Source organism: Spinacia oleracea, chromosome 1, assembly GCF_020520425.1.
Source record: "Spinacia oleracea cultivar Varoflay chromosome 1, BTI_SOV_V1, whole genome shotgun sequence".
NCBI classification, from domain to species: Eukaryota; Viridiplantae; Streptophyta; class Magnoliopsida; order Caryophyllales; family Amaranthaceae; genus Spinacia; species Spinacia oleracea.
In genome coordinates this window covers 112,743,576-112,767,287 of record NC_079487.1, presented here as the reverse complement: position 1 = coordinate 112,767,287, position 23,712 = coordinate 112,743,576, and the positions used below count along the sequence as shown (strand labels likewise).

Here is a 23,712-nt window from a genome sequence, read left to right as displayed (position 1 = left end):
CCTTTTTGTAGAAATTTATTTTTCTTTCACCAAATTATTTTAATTTCCCCCCTCAAATTAATAAATAAGAAGTACTATTGTACTACCAACAAAATAAGCTCTTACTCAGTTACTTTACTCCCTATGTCCCTTTTTATTCTTTACGTTTAACATCATGCACGTGATTTAACAACCAATTAAAGTTAATAAAGATTCTTCCTTTTTTATTTAAACATTGCAAATTACGTTTAATGATAATGTTTCACTTTTATCCAAAATATGACATTGGGAAAGTGTGAGAGAAACATTGTCATAATGGGAAAATTTAAAAGGTTTAGTGTCCTAATTATTTTAACTAATTAAAATTATCAATTACACGATTTTTGACAGAATATTGAGGACTTATGATACAATATAAAAAGAAAGATTATAAATACAACATGATGACTCATATTGTATTTATAATACAAATACAACTTTTACATTTATGCAGCCTAATGGACGCACTCGGATCTTGGAAAAAATAATTCAATATGTTTTAATACATCTTTTTTCGTGGGTGTTACTCCAAAAATTGAAATTTTAATCTGGGACATTCTTATAATATTAGTTGTTACAAAACGATAGGGTGGAGGAATATACGTGGTTACGCAACATTGCAACCAAAATAAACAAGTGATCGTAACACTACTATGTTCAATATCTTTATGTTGCTTTACAATTTAGATTTTTTTTTTTATCATGTAAGGGCATGAGTGGGTTACATAGTTGCGCTTTAGATATTTTTCATACAAATGAATAGATGATGCATAATACGAATTATTTGTTTAGATAAACTTTGTAAATAATTTTTATTGCCTATGTAATAACAAAACTTTTGGTTTTATACTCACGCACACATCACGTGCATATAAGACTAATTTTGTATAAGGTAACTTATTAGAAGGATAATGTATTATTGGGTTTGGTATTATTTTGGAACATGTTGTTCCTTCGTAAGTTCGTATTACTCTCGCCCCTGCTCCTGTCATTCCAATACGTTTAAAGCCACCTTCAACTTTTCATTTTTCATCAGAATTCATTTCCACCAAAAACTGAACCAACATTGCATCATCTTCACCGGTCCATCTCCTTGGAGCATTTTATCATAAATTGGTCCAATTTTATAACCGAAATTGCTCAAAACTCCAATTCACATACTGAATTAGGAAATGGTCGGCAGAACTAGCGGTAGCGGATAACGTTTTAGCTGTTGAGTAGCGGGTAGCGGTTGGAGTAGCGGGTAGCGGTCAATAGTAGCGGGCAACGGTTAGCTGTCAAAGTAGCGGGTAATAATATGCATGTTTGGTAAAAGTAACGGTTGAGATTGTAAATACAATGAAAAGTATATAAATGGTTTAGAACCTTATTATAATTTTTATCAAACGCTACCCGCTACTTTTCAAACACTCCTATTTTTAACATTTGACAAAAATTACTCAACCGCTACCTCTACCGCTAACCGTTACCTCACCCGCTACCACACCAAACACTTAAAACTTTTACAATTCAAAACGCTACCCGCTACCTCAAACGTTACCGCCGAACACACCCTTAACATAAACCCAAAACCCTAGAAATTAAAAAAAATTGGTGAAATTTACCTCAATAGACAGAAAAAGTTCGAGGAGGAATAGGTTAGATTTGTACTCGATAAGTTGATTAACAAAAAAATTATTATTGGAAGGTAATCGTAGATCCAGAAAGACCAAATTTGGGATAAAATATGCAAAAATGATTGATAAACAACAACAAAATTTACCAAATTACAATGTTGAAAAGTGATTTAGAAGGAAGAGACAAATAGAAAGAGAGAGAAAACTTGATTAATCGTACTCCGTAGGTCTGCAATTTGAGAGAAGAGAGAGATCCCTTTGGAGCAGTGAGGGAGAATGACGCGAAAAATTAAGAATTTGAGATGGGTAAAGTTTACCCGTGGAACATTTAATCTAGGGTGCTAGACTGCTAGGGCAACTCATTACCCTCTTATTTGGGGGAATAATTTCAGGCACAATTCATTAACCCCAATCCATGCAAATTTCTTTTTTCAGCACATAAAATTTACCCTTTGAATTATTCCGGCCCATTCTATCCAATCCAGGCAAGCCCAGGTAATGCACGCAAATCCACCCCACAGCCGCGAATCAAAATTTCAAGTCCAATCCGGCCGGCACATGCGTGTACATCAAGACCGCTTTCTCACTTTCATAAACGAGTAGTGTACCAACCCCCCACTTTATAAACAAATTAAAATGACAATTTTCTACCAATGTGAGACAATTCCTAGTGTACACTTTTTCACTCTTTCCTTGACTTTTTCTCAACTCGAATTTCGAACTATTATAACCTTAATATAGAAAAGAGTAAAAGACCAAGAGAGACACAGAATTTAGGATGTTCAATTAATACGGTCATAATTGGGAGTGTTTTTTTGATAATATAAATTCTTTCCTCCACAGCCCACAAACGTTTGGATCATCTAGAGTTCTAAAATAATATCAACCATTGAATGAAAAATCAATGGTTCAAATATTATCTTTCCAAAAGTTCTCCTATTTTTTCTGATCAATATGAGCCATTGATTTTAAAATGTATGGTTTAGATAAAAATCTACCTTGTAGAGTTTTATTAAAACTCTAGAAGATCCGGACTCAGTCTACAATGTATTTCTGAATTAAGCTTTTCCTGAGTAAGGGGCCATAACTCAGATAAGAGTTCCTTTGTGGCAGATTATGTGACCCCGAATATTTCACATACAAAATACAAATATTCAAACAAGGTTTTATCGGCGAAGGAAGATGGACGAACATATCCATGGATTATACGGAGTATTTAACAATGCTAAACCTGAAGTTATCTAATACCTCTAACACAAGTTATTCTCACCTTTCCACAAGCTACACACGCTCGCATCTGGAGCAATCTGAATTCTGAACCCAAAGATCGAATTCCAGCCACTCTCAAAGTTGAGCAGAGCAGGCAGTTACATAAAATTTTCCTAGACAAATTTGAGTAAAAATACTCTTTAAATTCATATGAGATTCCACTTTTGCACTTTCAAGAACCAAGATCGAATTGTGAAACTCATTGTTTGGCAAGCCAAAATGGTACAATTTGACCATGATTGGACCACGACAACCCGGTTGTATTATCTTGATTGCTGCCCATAGCAGAAGAATGGCTTAAATGTTGTTGTCCGGTGTGACTTCCTCCTATGTCAAGAACCTGGTTGCTTGGAAGACGGTTGCAAAGCCTGCGAAGTTGTTCCTTTCCCTGCTCTGCTCTTGCAAAGGCTTCAATCCTACTGCGCTTACATTGACTATTATCCTCTTCTCTATGTGAGTATGTAGTCTGAAAGTCCTTCTCAGAAAGCTGGGAATGTAGTGAAGTTTGATGGTCATTTGACAAATTAACAATTCTCTCAGTATCTTCTGCCTTTGAGCATTGAGTTTTCCTCTCAAGCGCGTGCATTTCTTCCACCATCGGCTTCCACAGCCTCACTCTTGCATTGGTGAACCAGTTAGATACCTGCGCGTCCATAGGAAAAATGAAGACCTTTTCAATATGATTTGTATTTTACCTGAAAAACCTTTATCTGGATTTAACTGAACTCATTCAATTATTTAAGGTTCATGATTCAACGACAGATGGGTGAACTTGAACCAGTACTCTGAGTCTGAATAAACACTATATTCTGAGTAAACACTATATTCTGAACTTGAACATAAACACTATATGGCACACTTAAGTCTGAATAACAGATTAAAATAGACAAATTTGTGAACTTGAACCAGTATTCTGAGTACCAAAGGCTCGTGTATCTTTTATTTTCAAAGGGATGTTTCAATGTTGAAACACAGATTTGTAACTCATATGATCAACACAAGGCTATACTCAAACAAGAGCTAACCTGACTTCTTGATAGGCCGGTCTTCTCCGCCAACATTTGCTTGTCAGAATCAGTAGGATAACTGAAATCAAGAGGTCAACAGCATCAGAAAACAGGATTCATGAACATAAACGACTAGAAGCTTCTTGTCTCATGAAGTAAATGCAATATTGAGGGGCGAATTAAGTTTTTTCTTACGGGTGCAGAAAGTGCTCAAATAGCCAATTTCTGAGAACAGCAACTGCCTTATCAGGAAAACCTCTTTGGGATCGCCACACAGGATGTTGAAGAAAGTTAGAAGCCGGACCACCTTTGTCTTCTGAGCAGGAACCTGGAGTAGAATCTCTCCTGGAGTCTACATTACCAAAAGCTTTACTAGTAACGCGAATTTGATCTAGGATGGCGTTCTTTAAGCACTGGAAATGCCTAAACATGGCTCTAACAGCAAAGCATAAAAATGGGGCAGCATTTCCAAGTCCCGCGACAGATTCAAATGATGTAACAGCTGATTGCATTTGTTGGCAATACAGTTTATATCTCTTGTAAACCTAAACACAAATTAATAACAAGGATCAACATCAAAAGAGATACAATGTCAAACAGGACAGACACTCAGGATACCTATTACATACAAACTGCCATTTGGGTTTTTATTTTCAAAATTTGCAACACTGCAACAGTGTAACAAACAAATATTACTCGTAGTACAACATTATAACCAATTGTTATGCAGCCCTCTAAGTCGTAACTTCTCCAAGAAAAAGGTAGTTGTTTTCAGCGAAGCAACAAATATCACCATTATGCTATGCCACATATAATTTAAAAAATCATTGAATATCCACGTACAAGAAAAATATGAGTAGAATCTTAAAATCTACTCGTATTAAGGATCAATAAACTACGACTAGTCTAGAAAGAGGGTGCTAAGTTTTTGAGTATCATTTTGCCTCTGCTTGAGCTAAAAGACTATGTACTATCTAGGGTGATTTTATATAGTGCCATTTTTGGTTGTAAATTCTGCTACCATTTCAGAAGCTAATAATTTTTCATTAAGCCTATGAGCAAATTTATTTGACAAGAAGCCCGTCTAGCTCAGTTGGTAGAGCGCAAGGCTCTTAACCTTGTGGTCGTGGGTTCGAGCCCCACGGTGGGCGAATATTTATTTTTTCAAAACAACATTTTCGAGATGCTAGTTTTCTGTAACAGATTCTGCAAATTTTAAAAGCGAATTTGAACTGTTGGTCATGATTAAATTGCTACGTCACTCTATTGATCATAAACAACAAGCCCGTCTAGCTCAGCTGGTAGAGCGCAAGGCTCTTAACCTTGTGGTCGTGGGTTCGAGCCCCACGGTGGGCGTAATCCTTTGTTTTTCTTGATAACATTATCAACAACAGAGTTGGATTTCCAATATTTCTAATACTAGTATTTTACTTTAAGCATTTTCTTGTGCTTCAAACGACAAGCCCGTCTAGCTCAGTTGGTAGAGCGCAAGGCTCTTAACCTTGTGGTCGTGGGTTCGAGCCCCACGGTGGGCGTTTTTTTAAAAAGAGATCCACACACACTCATTAACTGCGTCTCGAATCCTACTAGTGCATCGGATAGTTCACTACATTACTATAGGCATATTGTTCAAGTTTTGCAATCATTATTACTTCAAAGTTCCTAGACCATATACTACACGTCTACACCCAAGCCTTCAAACTTTCAAACCTTGGTTGCACGGATAAGGATTACAAGAAATGAGCATCGCGTATCCGAAACATTTTGGAAACAATTAGACTCATATCTTTACCATGTTCGTGCATCATAGTTTAAACATACAGGAAAACCCTATAAAGTGATTGATGGGTAGGCTTTATTTATTTTGACCGAATATACTTTTTTGAAAAGTAACTTTTCCATATTCCTTTACTTTGTTTTGTCGATGGTAGAAAATAATTTTCCCAAAGGTTGAAAACAACTTTCTCCAGAGAAAAAACAATTTTCCTTCTGAAAATGTTGAATGTCACATTTCCCTCTCCATCCCTTACATTTTATTTTCTCTTCTCCTATATATCCATCTCTCATTTCTACTTCTATGATTTTTTCCTTTATAACTTTTCTTGTAAGAAACAAACAAAGAAAAACGATTTCCCCTCGATGTTTTCCATTCAAAAATTGGTGTAATTTAAACTAATAATGGTTCCCTAGTTACAATGGACGTACGCCCTACATTTTATCACGGAGTACTCCCTCCGTTCTTTGATTTGCCCATATTCTTATTTGGGATGTCCTTTTGAGATGGCCCCATGCCTTAATGGTAGGTTTTCTCACTTGGTATCTCTCTATGCCGCTCCGCATGATCCCACTTTACCCAATTCTTAATTAAGTAAAATTTAGCAATAGAGCAATAAAAAAAAAGGGACGGAGACACGTAGTAAACAAAAGAGTGATTGAGCATGATGTTAAAAAGAAGATTTCACTAATGTTTCTTAACGTTCTTTGTGATTAAAAAGTTTCATAATCAAAATCTAAACTACTGATCAACTTGGTTCCCCTAGCTAGTCTACTACCTCCTCTAGGATCTAATGTAGCAAACCAGGAAAATCTTATCAGACTGACCATTCTATAAATACAACTTATACACTTTCTTAAAAAACAGAATAATTAATTCATTAATACAAGTAATAATCAATTCCTCATCAACTCAATCATAGAGCTAAAAAGGGAAAAAAGTGTAATTAAGAAACATATTTATATAGGTGGAAAATAGCTACTCCGTACTAGGTAAAAAACATATTTATACAGGTGGAAAATAGCTAAAGGAAAAATAAAAAAGAATATTTAGAAAGTTGGGTGGGGAGGATGTGAAGGAAATGATTTGATTAATAAGTTTTGACAAGACTTGACATCTTTATGTCTCACTGCCAGAGTGCCAGTGCACCAGAAGAGAGAGATACATGATTTCATTATTGTTTTTTATTTATATATTTATCCCAAGAAATACAAACTAGTCCACAGTGTCAGCAAGTCAGCAACTATCAATCAACGCATCACTCTCATTTGTCATTACGGACTACGGAGTAGTGTGGTACTCCGTATTAAATTTCTAATGACAATTACGGAGTACAAAATTAAACATATATGGAGTATTCCGTACAAATATATCAGATCATTAACGTATCACTCCATTTGTTCGAAATTAATTGTTACTCCGTACAACTTATGATGCATACTTCGTAGTAGACAACTCCGTATTAAATTAGACTACTACTTTGTATCATGATTATTGATTTTGGACAAATATACGACTGTTAGTTCAAATTACACTATCACATCTTCCCGAAAAGCTCTAACTCAAGAACTAACACCAAAAAACCTATTGTAGTATTGTTACACTTTCTCTGTTTCAAATATACCCTTTAGTACATAATTACGGAGAAGATTAGAGAAAGTATACGGACAGATTAACTAAAACAATTTGATCATGAATAGGAGGAAAGGATTAGGTAAATGGTCGGCCATTTACCTTCTCTAATCACTTATTCAAATATCGTGCCAGAAAAGTGTGGTAAAAAAAACGGATAAAGTAATTTTGTAAACACCATCCCATAATCACACACAAACTAGAATGTAAAATGTTAAAAAATGCACGCACGTCTTTAGGATAAACTAAAGTACGGAGTACTAAAACAATGCATGGAGTATAACACACTAATATACTCCGTAGCGTAATTAATTTGGCAAATAAAAAAAAAGCAGTTAATTAACGATGGTACGGAAGATTAGATAAACACAGACGTACCTCATGAAGCATGGAAACGAGGTTAGGATTACTACACCGGAGAGACAAATCATCATCAGTGTCGTTAAACAAAGTTCCAGAATCTTCTAGAATGTTGTTATTAGGACGACCGTGTTTGTCGAGGGGAATTCCACTTACACGGGAGACTTCTTCCAGAAGGTCCTGAGCGGGCCGGAGGAACCTAGATCGGCCCAGAATGGAGGCGTACCCCGTGAATGGGCCAACTGGAGAAGGAAGGTACGCGCGCGCGTGGGTTGAGGAAGAGGAGAGTGATAAGTTGGTAGATGCCGCCGCCATTAGTGATGGGTGATCAGCTGATGTTGAGGCGGAGGAAGTTGATTGGAGTATTTGGAGAGGAGAGAGAAAAGGGTGGTGTTGGGGGTTGACGATGACATCGTCGTCTTGGTGGTTGTGGTGGTGGTGGTGGTAGCGGAGTTTGTGTCTTCTGCTTTGTTGAGGGACGTGGAAAGGGTCATCCATGGAGAGAGAAAATTAACGGTGGAAGAAAATGGAAAGAATTAAGAGGGAGGCAAAGGAGAGATTACTATATTTTGAGGGGTTATGTAAAAAAGAAGGTAGAGAGGGTAGTAGGATGGGAGTTGATGATTTGATGGGAGGTAGGCAGATGAATTGGACTATTGGAGTAAAGATGAGGAGAGCTGTTCTTTTGTACACAAATGGACAATCACACTTGTATAGTGATAGTGCCATGCTATTCTATTGATATCCCGTCTTAAAATAATTGCAACACGTACATTTTTTTAGTCTATTTTGTTTAATATTAGTACACCATAATTCGTTTTTATGTTTATATAAATGAACATTTATAAATTCGACACCATCCTTATAAGTGCACGCATCATAACAGAGTTAAGCTAATAAATGGGGTCTAACCTTTTAAATTTTTCACCGTTTAGGGCCTACACCTTTTTTTTCACCGTTTGGGACCTCATTCCCTTTTTCCAGCCAAATTTAACTAGAGTACATAAAAGGTTAGACCCTTGGGTTAAAAGGTTAAAATAAATCAAAAGTTTGAGGACTAACCTTTTCGTTTTTTCCCCCTTTTAGGACCAGGACTTTTTTTTTCACCTTTTGAGACCTCATTCAAGTTTTCATGTAATTCCAATTTAATTATTAAAGTTTCTAATCATTAACATATAATAAGCTCAAATTGAAATAATATGTAACTTAATTCATAAACTTAGCCCATATGTAAATTGATTTGGGTATCAAATAATCTAATGAATAAAGAAGCAAATAATTATTTACAAGCTGATCATATTTTATATATTCGGTTATGGTGTCCAATGACAATAGAAGAATTAAGCAATTTATATAGTAGAGTACGATATTCATACAATTATACTCAAAGGTTTACGGGGATGGTGGAACTAAAAATACACTACGAAATTTTCTGCTCCGGGACCCAAGTTGTTAGGAAGATCCGCCATTGATGGTATATCCTCACAATTGTTTGTGGTTTGTTTGAAGAATATTAATAATGCCCACACAAAAACGTAAAAATAATAAAAATAGGTTAATTTTAAACGAATTCTGATTTTGATCACAAGTTAATATATCATACTAGTTCTTGATTATTTTATGAGAGTAAAGACAATTGGATTATTCATGCTCATATTTGATGAGGTACTTAAATGATTTATGCTTAACTCGATCAAAATTAATCAGCAATTTCCGATCGAATTAAAATTTATGACCTTAAATTTTCTATAAACATATTCAAATCAGTTGTTATGGGATTCCGTAAATTAAGTTTCAACTATTAAAGGTCTTATGAATGAGTAAAGATTATCTATGATGTTTGGAGAAGAGTATTATGTAGTTTTAATTGTATGATGGGGCCGGGTTTGGGAAAGGTGAATTATTATTATTATTATTATTATTATTATTATTATTATTATTATTGTTAAATATATTAATAACAATTATTACATAATAATTACTAAAAATAAAAATATTAGTAACTATTATTATAATGATTAATTTGAGCGCTAATTTTTTTTTTATAGTAAATAACGTTGGTATACAAAAAATGGATATGAGGTCCCAAAAGGTGAAAAAAAATATTCGGGTCCTAAATGGTAAAAAATCAAAAAGTTAGACCCTAACCTTTGTCTTAATTTATTATTTGAGTGATAGTATGGTTAACGGTGAGTTAAACTATGGTTAAGTGGCCGGAAAATGAATATGAGTCCCCAAAAGGTGAAAAAAAAAGGTTGAGGTCCTAAAGGGTGAAAAAACAAAAAGGTTGGACCCCATCCTTTAACTTAACTCCATCATAACATTTTAAATAAGCAATCCAAGACTTATTTTGTTCAATCTAAAAGTAAATTTGTAGGTTTCCTCTTAATCCACTTTCAAATTTTCAATACTTTCATGGTTGAATTTTAAGCGATGTGAGTAACATCTTTTGCCTTAAAAGCTAAACTTATGTTATGGGTGGCTTCTTTTCATTGGATGTACTTAAAATTTTCTCAATATAGTAAAATTTGTTGAACTTTTCTTATTTGATGGTAATTGTTTGGCCGGAACTTACTGGAGTTGATCAAATCTAAATGTTTTATAAGAGTGTAAATTTATTGGATATGATTGAAACTTATTAGACACGATTAAACTTATATTTAAGCGATGAATAGGTATAAAGAGACGAAAAGAGTACCTCTTACGAAATCAGTGATTGTTAACAGAGTATGTAAATTTATTAGGCACAGGCCTAATTAAAACTTAAAAAATCTGATTGTATTCCCTCCGTCCCTTAATACTCGCACCGGTTTGACCGGTGCGGAGTTTAAGACATTTGAATTGACTTATTAATTTAATGAGTGTTAGTTGATAGTGGGGTATTTTTTTAATATAGTTAGTGGGAAATGTGTAAGAGGTGGATAATAGTGAGTGAGGGGTGTGGATTTTTAAATATTTTTTGTAGGGAGTAGAGGTGTAGGTGGGGTAGTAGGTAAGTGTGAGAAATAATATAATATTGGTAAAGATATCCATTTATAGAAGCGGTGCAAGTATTAAGGGACGGCCCGAAAAGGAAAGCGGTGCCAGTATTAAGGGGCGGAGGGAGTATATTTTAAGAACGGATATAATCCGTATTTATTATTGGTCATATAACGAGTGTATAAGTCTAAGATTCGCGTAATGATAGTTGGGATAACAGAGGTAGATTATGTCATGATTTGTATAGGTGTTGGTGTTATACTGATCGACTGACTGTTATGAAGAGGAGAGAGAAAGAGACTGACGAAGTGATGAGTGATGGGACTAATCAGCAAAAAATAAAATTGGACTGTTATTACTTGTACTGCCACTACCAATTCACTTTCTTCAATTTGTTTTGACGTACTCGTAATTGAATTAGTCTCCTTCCAAGTCTCAAAGTCCCACTCTCCAGTCTCCAGTCTCCCCCCATGTGTGTGATTTACTGAGTAGTGACTTCCAAATCTATATCATTTTCATTTTTGTACTTTACACCCCCGGATTTACGAGGGGCGTTAATTATCACTCACCCATTCAGCATTCACCTACAACCACAAAGACAAAATATTTACTGAGGACTGAGGACTAGTATTTGTGAAAATGTGTTACTGTTAAGATATGTTAAGATATTAGATATTATTCTGTGAATATTCTGTAGAGTCCTAACTATGGTGAGTTACCTAATGTGTACCTAGGGTTTAGGTAACTGAGTTGTACTATATATACGTATGTTATTAATGAGAATGAGACGAGATTACACAATATTTGACATGGTATCATGAGCCTAGGTTAAAAACCCTAGATTTTTTTTCCGCAAGAAATTTGAGAGAGTGTAGCCGAGTATTGAGAACAGCGATTTTCTTCGCTTGTTGAGTATTGAGATTAGGAGTTAACAATTCCTTAAGTATCACCATGAGTTCCGATGAGGAGGCACCACCAAAGGTCATCGCCGCCGCCGTCGACCTAGACTACTATCTCGGGTCAGGCGACGGCCCCGGTATTGTTATCACCCCTGTGAAACTGAGAGGAGCATCGAACTACGATGAATGGGCCAAAGCCGTTTGTCGCTCGATGATTTCAAAATTCAAATTTGGTTTTCTTGATGGGTCTGTGAAGGAGCCCATTACGGACGAGACGAAGATGAAACATTGGATTGCGGTCAATTCGATGGTGGTGTCTTGGATCACAAACACCATTGACGAGAGTTTGCGTTCGAATCTGGAGGACTTTGATATTGCTCACGAGTTGTGGAGTCATTTGAGGACGCGGTACTGCGTCGTGTCGGGCACCAGGGTCTGCCATATTAAGATGGCTCTGAGTGGTTGCAAGCAGGGCACGTCTGAGGGCGTCATGGAGTACTATGGCCGCTTGTCGAAGGTGTACGTATGCACGAGTTCCCAGGTGTGTATGTGCGGGTTGTACGTGTAATATAGCGAAGCAGGTGGGGGACATTCACGATGAAGATCGTCTGCACTATTTCCTAATTGGCCTGGATGATCACTATGAAGCCATTCGTGCACAACTGTTAGCACGATCGCCGTTGCCAGGACTCGACGAGGCGTACCAGACGGTTATGAATACCGAGACCATGCGCGCCAAGGCTGCGAGAGGTCCGGAGAGTGTCATGGCGTTCAAGGTCGAGACTAAGGCTCGGTCGAGGTCGGGAGATGTCAGTGGCAGATTTTGTGGTCATTGCAATCGTGAGGGTCATGAGGAAGAAACTTGTTATCAGCTGATTGGATTTCCTGAATGGTGGGATGAGAAGAAACGAGGTGGACGAGGGCCTGGTCGAGGAGGCAGGACGTCGATTAGAGGAGGCAGAGTAGCTCGCGGGGCAGCGTCGTCGACCAGTGGTGTCGCTCGTGCCAATGCCGTGAGCAATGCCACAGGAGGGGCGACAACCACTGTGACGAGTGGAGACGGATCGCATGGTGCAGTGACGACAACCAATCATGAGCTTGTTGGGGTGACGAAGGAGCAAGTCCAGCAAATAGTTGACATCTTGTCACGACCTTCAACCAAGTTGCAAGGTAATCTTGATTTACGTTGGATTGTTGACAGTGGGGCATCACGTCATGTGACGGGTGATATTTCAATCCTGAGAAATATCAAGACATCAAGAACTCAACAGGTTGTGTTGCCGGACGGTCAACCTGCAAATTCAAACCAATATGGTTCGGTGGTCTTGGAGGATGGTTTCGTGCTCGATAATGTTCTATTTGTGCCTAAATTGAACTGCAATTTAATTTCTGTAACTCAATTAAGTGACGAATTACATTGTGCTGCTCAATTTACTAACAAAATGTGTGTTCTTCAGGACTGCTCGACGAGGATGGTGATTGGCGTAGGTGATCGACAGGAAGGACTATATTTTTTCCGTGGGGCTCCAAAGGTTCGTGTGCTAGCAGTGGAGTGTGTGGTCGACTTGTGGCATCAACGGATGGGGCATCCGTCGAAAAAAGTGTTGCAGTTACTTCCTCATGTGAGTCATAAGATTAGGAAGAATAAAACAATTTGTGATGTATGTCCGCGGGCGAGACAATGTAGGGAGAGTTTTCCAGTTAGTGTTAGTCGTGCTAGTCGCACATTTGAATTGGTTCATCTTGATTTATGGGGACCCTACAAGACTCCCTCGTCTTGTGGGGCAAAGTATTTTTTTACCATTGTTGACGATTATTCTAGAGGTGTGTGGATTTATTTACTGAATAATAAAATGGAAGTTGCATCGACATTTCTTAATTTTGTTGCCATGATTAAGTGTCAGTTTAATAGATCCCTTCGGGTAGTACGCAGTGATAATGGTACTGAATTCAATTGCTTACAAAATTATTTTCGTCAACATGGGATTCTGTTTGAGTCGTCGTGTGTTGGGACGCCTCAACAAAATGGGAGAGTCGAGAGAAAACACCAACATATTTTGAATGTTGGGAGGGCGTTACGTTTTCAAGGAAATCTTCCAATAAAATTTTGGGGGGAATGTATTTTGGCCGCCTGTTACTTGATAAACCGTACACCTACCCCGATCCTTGACAATAAAACACCTTATGAGATGCTGTTTGGTAAACCACCATCGTATGTGCCTATCCGAGTGTTTGGGTGTCTGTGTTATGCATATAATCTCCGGTGTAAAGGGGATAAGTTTGAGTCTCGGAGTCGCCGATGTGTGTTTTTGGGTTATCCGTTTGGCAGGAAGGGATGGCAACTTTATGATCTAGAGACACATGAGTTCTTCGTCTCGCGGGATGTCAAGTTTCATGAAGGGACGTTTCCTTTTGTAGATGAATCGGATGTGTTGCCACCGGTGCATGATGGTCATGGGGGGCTTGACCATTGGAGTTTGGATGAGAGTGGGACTACGGGTCCTGAGACCGTGTCGTCGCCTGCAGGTGATACTGCTGGGGTTTCGCCGCCTACAGGTGATACTGAGGGAGTGTTGTCGCTTCCGGGAGCTGATGAGGGGGTGTCATTGACCAGTGGTGACGACAGGGGAGTGTCGTCGCCTGTGAGGGAGGAACAACAACATGAAACACCTAGTCGAGTGGATTCAGACGTCGTCTCCTCACAGACAGGTGTAGAGGAAACGACGGGTAGTGACGAGAGTGAGACAAGGCAGTGTGTGGAGGATACGGAGTTAGGAAGGGGGAAGCGTGTGAAGTTTCCGTCGACAAAGCTGAAAGAATGTGTGATACATACAATACGGGAAAAATATAGTACTTCCGACAAAACACCTACGGCGTCATCACTCTCAGGTACTCCTTATCCTATCACATATTTTGTTAATTATGAGCGTTTTTCGTCAAAGCACAGGCATTATATAGCAGCATTGCAAGAAGGGCAAGTTCCTAAGAGTTTTAAACAAGCGATGCAGCATGAGGGGTGGCGTCAGGCAATGGCCGCTGAAATCGACGCGTTGGAGGAACAGGGGACATGGACGTTGGAAAATTTACCGGAAGGGAAGAAAGCACTGGGGAGTAAATGGGTGTATACTGAGAAGCGTGATGAGGATGGGAATTTGTTGAGACTGAAGGCTCGATTGGTATGTTTAGGGAATCATCAGGAGGAAGGGTTGGATTATAATGAGACATTTGCTCCCGTCGCGAAGATGGCGACAGTTCGAACTTTCCTAGCTGTCGCAGCTGTCAAACAGTGGGACGTGCATCAGATGGACGTCCATAATGCGTTCTTGCACGGTGACTTGGAGGAAGAGATCTATATGAAGATTCCTCCTGGATTCCAGAAGAATCACTCTGACAAAGTGTGTCGAATGAGAAAGTCGTTGTATGGGTTGAAACAAGCACCTAGATGTTGGTTCCAGAAGTTGTCGACGGCATTGACGCACTATGGATTTCGACAGTCGCTGTCCGATTATTCGCTCTTTACTCTGTCTAAAGGTACGTTGCAGCTGAGTGTGCTCATTTATGTGGACGACATGATTATCGCGGGCAATAACAAGTTTGCGCTTGAGAGTTTTAAGGCATACTTGAAGGAGTGTTTTAAAATGAAAGACCTCGGGGCTCTGAAGTACTTCCTTGGGTTAGAGGTGGCACGAAGTAGTCAAGGGTTCTATGTATGTCAGAGAAAATATGCCCTCGACATCATCTCAGAGGCCGGATTGTTGGGAGCAAAGCCTGTGGACTTTCCCATGGAACAGAATCATAGGTTGGCATTGGCAGACGGGCCAGACCTGTCGGACGGTGAGCAGTATAGGCGTCTGATCGGACGTCTGGTTTATTTGGCTGTCACGCGACCAGACGTTGCCTACTCTGTACATGTCCTATCTCAATTTATGCAAGCACCAAAGGAGGCACATTGGGAAGCAGCTTTGCGAGTAGTGAGATATTTGAAGAAGTGTCCGGGTCAAGGTATACTACTTCGGTCGGACAGTGCGTTGCAGTTGGAGGGGTGGTGCGACTCGGATTGGGCAGGGTGTCCAATGACGCGTCGGTCGGTGACTGGATGGTTTGTGTCACTTGGTATGTCGCCAGTTTCTTGGAAGACCAAGAAACAGCATACTGTTTCTCGGTCGTCTGCTGAGGCAGAATATCGGTCGATGGCAGCTCTGACGTGTGAGTTGAAGTGGTTGAAACAACTACTACGCGACTTGGGGGTGACACACGACCAAGGCATGAGGATGTATTGCGACAGTCAGTCTGCGTTGCATATTGCACAGAATCCGGTGTTCCATGAAAGGACAAAACACATCGAGTCAGATTGTCATTTCATTCGAGATGCAATCAAGGAAGGGATCATCAGTCCGTCGTACGTGTCGACGAAGGTTCAGTTAGCAGATATCTTCACCAAAGCGTTGGGGAAGGCGCAATTTGAGTTTTTTTTGAACAAGATGGACATTCGAGATCTACATGCTCCACCTTGAGGGGGATGTTAAGATATGTTAAGATATTAGATATTATTCTGTGAATATTCTGTAGAGTCCTAACTATGGTGAGTTACCTAATGTGTACCTAGGGTTTAGGTAACTGAGTTGTACTATATATACGTATGTTATTAATGAGAATGAGACGAGATTACACAATATTTGACAGTTACCGAGTAAACACGGCAAACAACATAAATCTAAGGGGTCCAGTTCATTTATGTGTGAGGACTGAGGAGCGACGGACGACGTCACGGCACGGGTAGCCACAGTCACTCGTACGAACAATTTCAAATGATTAAACGTGGTAAAATTAACTAGTCTGAATTAATACTACGTAGTGGGAGGATAGAGAGGGACAATCATATCAACCAAAACAACTTTTGTATGATAATGATTTTCCAACCACGTTAAACAATGCTAGTCTAAGTGGGTGATGGGTAACGGTCGCAAAGGCTACACATACCCTGGGGCCTGGGGGTATGTGAGTCCTTACATACCCTATTTTTTGATTGGTTTATTATTGGTCCCACCTCCAAATAAAATCCATCTTCCTCCAAAATGAAATTTCTTTAAGCTAATTTGGACCAATAAAAGACCAGGGTATGTGTATTATCTCCCGGTAACGATCCGCCCATCGAGAAAATCAAATATACGTGGAGTATGGACCTAAGGTAGGAGATCAAACTGAAAATCAAATTACTTGACCAATCCTCAAATGAGTAGTCTTACGTCTTGTACTCTTGTTATTCTAATCTTCTTGCCCTAAAATACGGAGTATACAATTATTCAGTTTTTTACTGGAAAAAAAAAAAACTTCCTATATTGAACTTAACTTTTGGATGTTTAGTGCATTTTCGTATGCCACTCTAATATAGTAATTGTAAACTATTAACTTGTATGACAAGAGCCCGTCTAGCTCAGTTGGTAGAGCGCAAGGCTCTTAACCTTGTGGTCGTGGGTTCGAGCCCCACGGTGGGCGACTGGTTTTTTTTTAAACATCATTTTCGAGATGCTAATTTATACGTTGTATGACAAATTCTGCAAATCTAATTTGAATGCTTTTCGAGATGCTAATTTATACGTTGTATGACAAATTCTGCAAATCTAATTTGAATACTGTTACAAAGCAAGAAGAATTTTATTAATTGTTTGAAACTACTTATAATCTTCTGATGAGAAGAGAAACTACTCTTACAAAGCAATGTATGCTAAAACAGAAATAACAACTGAAGAATCAGTTAGAAATTCTGTTACAACAGAATTTTCCTCCAAGTTGAAAAGTCAACATGATAAGTCAATTGTAGGATTAGTTTGACCTTATCATACCACCCCCTTAAAGTCTTAGCAACATCTATGGAATAGGAAAAGAAGGAAATCTGTGAACAAAATCTTTGGCTCTTTCCCAACTAGCTTCATGAAGTGGACAATGATACCACTGGACCAGATACTGAACTTGATCTTTGTTTTGGAATTTCACCACCCTTGTATCCAAAATAGCCTCAGGTTGAATGATAAGATCCTCTTCTTGACCCTGTAACCAAGTAGGAACTTGAGTAGCAACTGGTAAGGTTCCATGAAACTTCTTGAGTTGAGACACATGAAATAATTGTGGATTTTGCTATGAACAGGTAACTTAAGTTTATAGGCAACCTTCCCAATTTTTGTATCCACCTGAAATGGACCAAAATACATAGGAGCCAACTTCTGATTACTTCCGTGTTGTACTTTATTCTGTCTGTAAGGTTGCAACTTAAGTAACACCCAATCACCACAATTAAAAGATCTGTCAGACCTATGTTTATCAGCCTGTGACTTCATTTTGGACTGAGCTCTAGTTAAGTGAAATTTGATGAGGGCAAGCATCTATTCCCTTCTTTGTAAACTTCTGTCTACCACTTCAATGGGAGAATCACCAGCCAGATATGGTAGATACACTGGTGGAGGTTGGTTATACACCACCTCATAGGGTGTGAGTTGGATATCAGACTGAAAATGGGTGTTGTACCACCATTCAGCCATGGGTAGCCATAAACTCCATTCCTTGGGTTTTTCACCACACATACATCTCAGATAAGTTTCCAAGCACCTGTTAACTACTTCAGTTTGGCCATAAGTTTCAAGGTGATAAGCAGAAGAAAGAAGAAATTCAGTGCCATGCAAAGAGAACAACCCTTTCCAGAATTGACTTATGAGAATGGCATCTCTATCACTGACAATACTCTTTGGCCAGCCATGTAATTTAAAGATGTTAGCAAGATAAGCCCGAGCTACCTCAATAGCAGAATAGGGGTGTGCCAAAGCAACAAAATGTGCATACTTACTGAGCCTGTCAACCACCACAAAAATGACCTCTTTCCCATTAGATTTAGGCAATCCCCCATTAACATCCATTGAAATGTCTACCCAAACTTCTTCAGGAATTGGTAAAGGCTGTAGTAAACCAGGTTTAGCTGAGGTGTCATACATAGAAAGTTGACAGATGGGACACTTCCTGGCAAATTGCCTAACATCTCTTGACATTCCTCTCCATGAAAACAATGTCTTTAGTTTCTTTAAAGTAATATCTCGACCAGAGTGCCCACATTCAGGTGAGGCATGATACCAATTCATCAGCTTGCTTCTCGAATTCTCATCAGGACCAATCACCAATCTAGCATTCTTATGTAACAAAACATCCCGTAGCTTATAGTGAGCAACAAATTGTCCCTGTTGTAATTGAGCTATAATATGAAGAATATTGTTATCAGCAGCATAACTACTCTTGATTTTCTCATGTAAATATGAAGAGACCAAAGAGATAGCCATGCATAGTACCTCAACTCCTTGTACCCTAGATAATGCATCAGCAGCAACATTCTCCTTACCACTCTTATACTGTATTTCATAGTCATAACCCATCAACTTTGATAACCAAAATTGCTGAAAATGTGTAGAAATTTTCTGCTGCAGTAACCACTTTAAGCTTGTTTGATATGTTCTGATGATGAAGTGACCAGCAATCAAATATTGCTCCCATTTCTGCACAGCAAAGATAATAGCCAATAGCTCCTTTTCATAAACAGATAACCTCTGCCATTTTGGACCCAAAGATCTACTTATGAAAGCAAGTGGGTGATTATCTTGCATTAGAACAACTCCTATTCCAGTTTTGATGCATCTGTTTCTAGAATCAAAGGTTTGGAGAAATCAGGAACTGCCAAAACAGGAGCACAAGTCAAAGCTGTTTTCAATTTTTCAAAGGCAAGATGAGCATTATCATTCCAAGCAAATACCCCATTTTCAATAAATTAGTCAACTTCTTACTAATGACATGATGAGTCATATTTGTATAGGGTATTTTAGGCGCATTTAGGTTGCATTATTAGGCATTTATATCATTTTAGTTGCATTTAGGATCACATTTGCATAAGTTATCGTTGTCGTACTCTATTACGCCCCGTTTGTGTTTTCTTAATGTTTCAAGTGATTTTACGGTCATTTGGATGCTTTCGGAGTGTTATGAGTTGATTTGGATGATGAACGGATGGAATGTTGAATCGAGGATCATTGCATATCTCTAGGGATAATTTTGAGTCAACAACGAAGCTAAACGCTATTTTTCTAAGCATCAAAACGGACAAGCGTTCACTCTTTTGATGATATCTCAAGTTCTACATGTCGGAATGAGGCGATTTTTATTGGCCTAGAAAGTAGACTTCAAGAGCTTTCCAACGACAGGTCACACGTCCTTATAGGCATTGTAGAACAAGAGTTATGACATAAACAAGATGGCTTGACTATCCGCTTCGCCCGAAGCCCAAAATGATGGCCCAATCTTCCCCTTGGGCGCGAAAACCAGCGACCCACCAGCGGGCCCGCTGGTTTCTCCGCCCAGCTACTTCCATGCGGGTTCGTTGCGTCGTTTCTCGTGATCGTTCAATTTAATGATAACTTATGTAATTATTATTATTATTTTCCTTTTTTGTTTAGAATTTAGGAAACACTAAAATACCTCAAGGGAATCAATGTATTCCCTTATGCTTTATTTTCCCTGAGGTTTTAATTCTCTTGGAACTCCTCTTTCACGTTTTTTTCTCTCTTTTCTTTTTCATGAACCATAGTTTTTCTACAAACTCCATTAATGTAATTCTTTGAGGTATTATTGATTTTCGTTTTTATTTTATTTATTGCTTTTAATTATGTTTTCATTCTTAGATTTGATTTTCATTGTTCGTTTCATGATTGAGTAGTTCGCTTTCTAGGGTTTGGGAATCCATGTTTATGTTATGAATCTTTATTATTATTGTTGATGGTTTAATTATTCATTGATATTCTAGTTGATTAGGTTTATATTGTTAATCTTTGCAATCTGATCAATTGTTTGATTAAATCATGCTAATAGGATTTAGAATCGAAAGATCGAATTTTAGAGGCTTACCTACAACTAGCAATTCTGATTATGTTAGCGATCGTACTGCATATGTTGAATTGAGAGTGTTAAGACCCGACCGTAGGATTAACTTGTGCTCTAGATAATTTGAATATTTGAGTTGTTGATGATGTTTTGATTGATTCTGAACTATGAACATGGTGAACCGTTGCCCTAGATCTTTTAGTTTATTTTTCTATTTATTTTAGTTTAAACATTGAATCCTAAATTTCGTGACATTATTAGTTTCGCCATACCTTGAAAGCTAGATTTAAGTAGCCATCTCTCTGTGGATTCGACCCTGCTTACCCTACTACATTGTTAGGAGGTTTCGTTAGGATTTTATTTTTGACGGGTGTACGACAACCTATCAAATTTTGGCGCCGTTGCCGGGGAGACGGTTTTATTTTTCTTTTTAGCTTTTGTTTTTGGTGAGGCTACATTGTATATAGTTTTTTTGGTTTGTGTATAAAATTCCTTTTTTTTAAAATATACATGGCTTCTATTTGTTTTCCTCAATTCGAGAATGAAGTGTTTTGGAGGTATTATTATAGGCTCGGAGATTTTCTTGGTCCAAATCATCTTTTTGAACAATGGGATCTATGTATGGTGATTTATGAGGGATTGAATGAAGATACAAGATTGGTGTTGGATTCCATGAGTAGTTATATATTTGTGGAGAAGACTCCAGAAGAGTGTTGGGCGTTGATTGAGCAATTAGCTAGGGATACGTATGAGTGGGAGATGACAATGTTTGTGGAACCTACTCTGCAAAATTTCTCTTTTCCTATTCCCCAAACTCACACCCCTCCCCCGTATTATTGTTCTTGTTGTCATTGTCATGACCATGATACTTCTCTTTGTCCCTATAACGAGTCATATGTTAGTAATGTCAACCCTTTCCTTCGATTTGATATGCAAAATTTCCAACTCGAACCATCTTATTGTGACATGAAAATCCTTTATAATGATGATGATGGTGGTGGTGGATTTGTTGAGAATGTTAGTTCATTAGAGGAAGGTTATCATTTGACTTTTGGTACTGATGAGGAAAAGTTGGATATAACGGAGACTTTGGAGGATGTAGAATCGTTGGTTGCGAAAATTTTGGTTGACGATTTTAGTGACGAGTTTGTTCACGAGGGTGGAATTATAGGTAAAAACATTAATGTTGAGCCTATATCTCCTCCCGCCTATGTCCCGTTCTCGCGGAGGCTTGATCTTTTTCCTACATCCCCCATGTTAAGTCTTTCGCACTTTATCAATAGGTCTCCATCCCATGATACATTTGACCTTGTCGACCTTGATGCTCATTCTGAAACGTTTACATTGCCCGAGGAGCAATTAGAGGGAAGTTGTAAATATTCTCCTTTTTCTTTTTCTTTTGATTTTTTCTCTACTTCTGATTCTGATTCTTTTTCTTTTAGTTTTATTTTTTTGTTTATTTATCTAATACCCTATTTGCGAGGATGAATTTGGTTTTACTCAAGCCATACGTAGTGCTCAATGACATGTTTGCAGGGGCATTTGATAAATTACTCAAAGCGTTGGATTCTTCTGATTAACAATTTCAGTGGAGTCAAGCTAATGACTTAAAACGAGCGCTTATCGGGAGGCAACCCGATTCCTAACTTTCCTTCATTTCAATTTTCTTCATTTATCTCCATTTTAATTTAGTATTTTATTTCCATTCGCTTAATTTATTGAAAAAAAAATTAAAAAAAAAACAACAAAAGCACAAAAATATTTCCCCTTGAGTTCACTTGAATTCATAATTTTATTTTATTTTTAGATTAGTTTTCGTTAATCTTATTTACTTGTTTATTCATTTTGTGCGTTTAATTTTACTAACGATTCTAACTTTTGAAGTTTAGTGGTGTTTGATTTTTTTTTTTTTAGGATTATAGGTATAAGTTCAAGTTAATTTGAAAATTCCGACAAATTGCAATATGGCAATGTATAGCTCTTCAAATGCATCAACAAGCTTAGCAATTCCTGCAAACTCTGAGCGTCAATGTGCTGCTGTGCATACGGGCCTGCACGCAACGGATCAGCGTGCTCGCTGGCCTTTTCCTACAGCGCGCGAAACGCAGCGCTTGCGCAGCGGGCCCGCTGACCTGTGAGCATCCAATACTTGAACTCTCTGCCTTGCCCGCTGGCGAACCAGCGACCTAGCTGGATTTCCCGCCCACCCCTCTTCAAAAAAAATAAATTAAAAATAATAATAATAATAATTCAACCAGCCTCCTCCTTCACCCACGAGCACCACCACCCCCCGCCCCTCCTGCCACCATCCCCGTCCCAATACAACCACAACCTCCGCCGCCGCCTCACCGGCAGAACGCCGACCCACCAGCACCTTCACACCTTCCCCCTCTGCCACCATCACCTCCCCTCCTCCCTCACCCACGCAAACGCACCACCTCCTTCGCACCTCCCTCTCCCTCCTTCGAATTCCTCCCTTCGCCATCCACCACCATCGCACCATCGCGTCACCAGCCAGCCGACCATTGCACCTCGGTGGTCGGTGCACCACCTGCCCCACGCGCAGCCAACACCACCCGCCATTCTCCCTCACCCACGAAGCCCATCCAGCCAGCCTTCCCCTCGCCCCATCTTTCACCGCGCCACCAGCCCTCCACCTTCTCTCTTCCTACGACGTCCACCACAAAATACTTCCGCCGGCCACCTGCACCATGGTGGTCGGCGCACCACCGCACCACCTTTCCTCCTTCTCCACCTCTCCAATCTTCCACCTTCACCATTATTCTATTCATTAATTTTAAAACCCTAACTTTTGAAATTAATTTGGGGGTTTTTGGTTCTTTGTGGACATTGGTAAATTGTGTAGTATTGTGGCTCGTTTGCGGAATTCACAACTAAATTATGGTCTTTGTGGTGCACAAAAGATATTAAAATTTCAATTTTTCTAAAGTTTATTCACTTGAATCATATTTTGAAAAGAAATTTGGAATTTTGATGACAATATTGGTTGTTGAATTCAAATGGTTGTCGTTGTGAATATTATATGAATTATTTATTGAGATTGGTTAACATTTGTTGATTGTTGAGTTCAAATTGTTAGCATTGAGAGATAATTGATTATTGCTTGAACTATTCGTTGGGATTGATCGTTGAATCTTGAAATATGCACCGTCTTGGTTGATTGGAGTATTTTAAATCGTGGTTGTTGCATCATGAAAGCAACTAAACCAAATAGCTTTCACCCAAAT

At 38.6% G+C, this 23,712-nt stretch overlaps 1 protein-coding gene and 4 non-coding genes across 5 annotated transcripts; 4 read left to right on the top strand and 1 right to left on the bottom strand.

Annotated features, from left to right (window-relative positions):
* Positions 1-2,817: 2,817 nt before the first annotated feature.
* On the bottom strand, positions 2,818-8,428 carry LOC110785489 (BEL1-like homeodomain protein 9). Its single transcript, XM_021989936.2, has 4 exons — positions 7,695-8,428; positions 4,106-4,455; positions 3,929-3,989; positions 2,818-3,546 (listed from the first exon to the last, which is right to left on the bottom strand). Exons 1-4 carry the CDS (start codon positions 8,172-8,174, stop codon positions 3,103-3,105), a joined length of 1,335 nt encoding a protein of 444 aa, XP_021845628.1. The 5' UTR covers positions 8,175-8,428; the 3' UTR covers positions 2,818-3,102.
* Positions 4,989-5,061, top strand: TRNAK-CUU (transfer RNA lysine (anticodon CUU)). The gene has a single exon. It is a non-coding gene; the product is annotated as a tRNA-Lys (tRNA).
* TRNAK-CUU (transfer RNA lysine (anticodon CUU)) lies at positions 5,194-5,266 on the top strand. The gene has a single exon. It is a non-coding gene; the product is annotated as a tRNA-Lys (tRNA).
* TRNAK-CUU (transfer RNA lysine (anticodon CUU)) lies at positions 5,373-5,445 on the top strand. Its single transcript has one exon. It is a non-coding gene; the product is annotated as a tRNA-Lys (tRNA).
* An 8,549-nt stretch (positions 8,429-16,977) lies between the features above and the next one.
* Positions 16,978-17,050, top strand: TRNAK-CUU (transfer RNA lysine (anticodon CUU)). Its single transcript has one exon. It is a non-coding gene; the product is annotated as a tRNA-Lys (tRNA).
* The last annotated feature ends 6,662 nt before the right edge of the window (positions 17,051-23,712 follow it).

Bases quoted from the DNA above. Each gene is read 5' to 3' on its own strand.
- LOC110785489 (XM_021989936.2), bottom strand. From the start codon at position 8,174: ATGGATGACCCTTTCCACGTCCCTCAACAAAGCAGAAGACACAAACTC. The intron at 4,456-7,694 runs GTACGTCTGTGT...ATTTGTGTTTAG, and splicing joins TCGTTTCCATGCTTCATGAG to GTTTACAAGAGATATAAACT. The intron at 3,990-4,105 runs GTAAGAAAAAAC...TCTTGATTTCAG, and splicing joins TTTGAGCACTTTCTGCACCC to TTATCCTACTGATTCTGACA.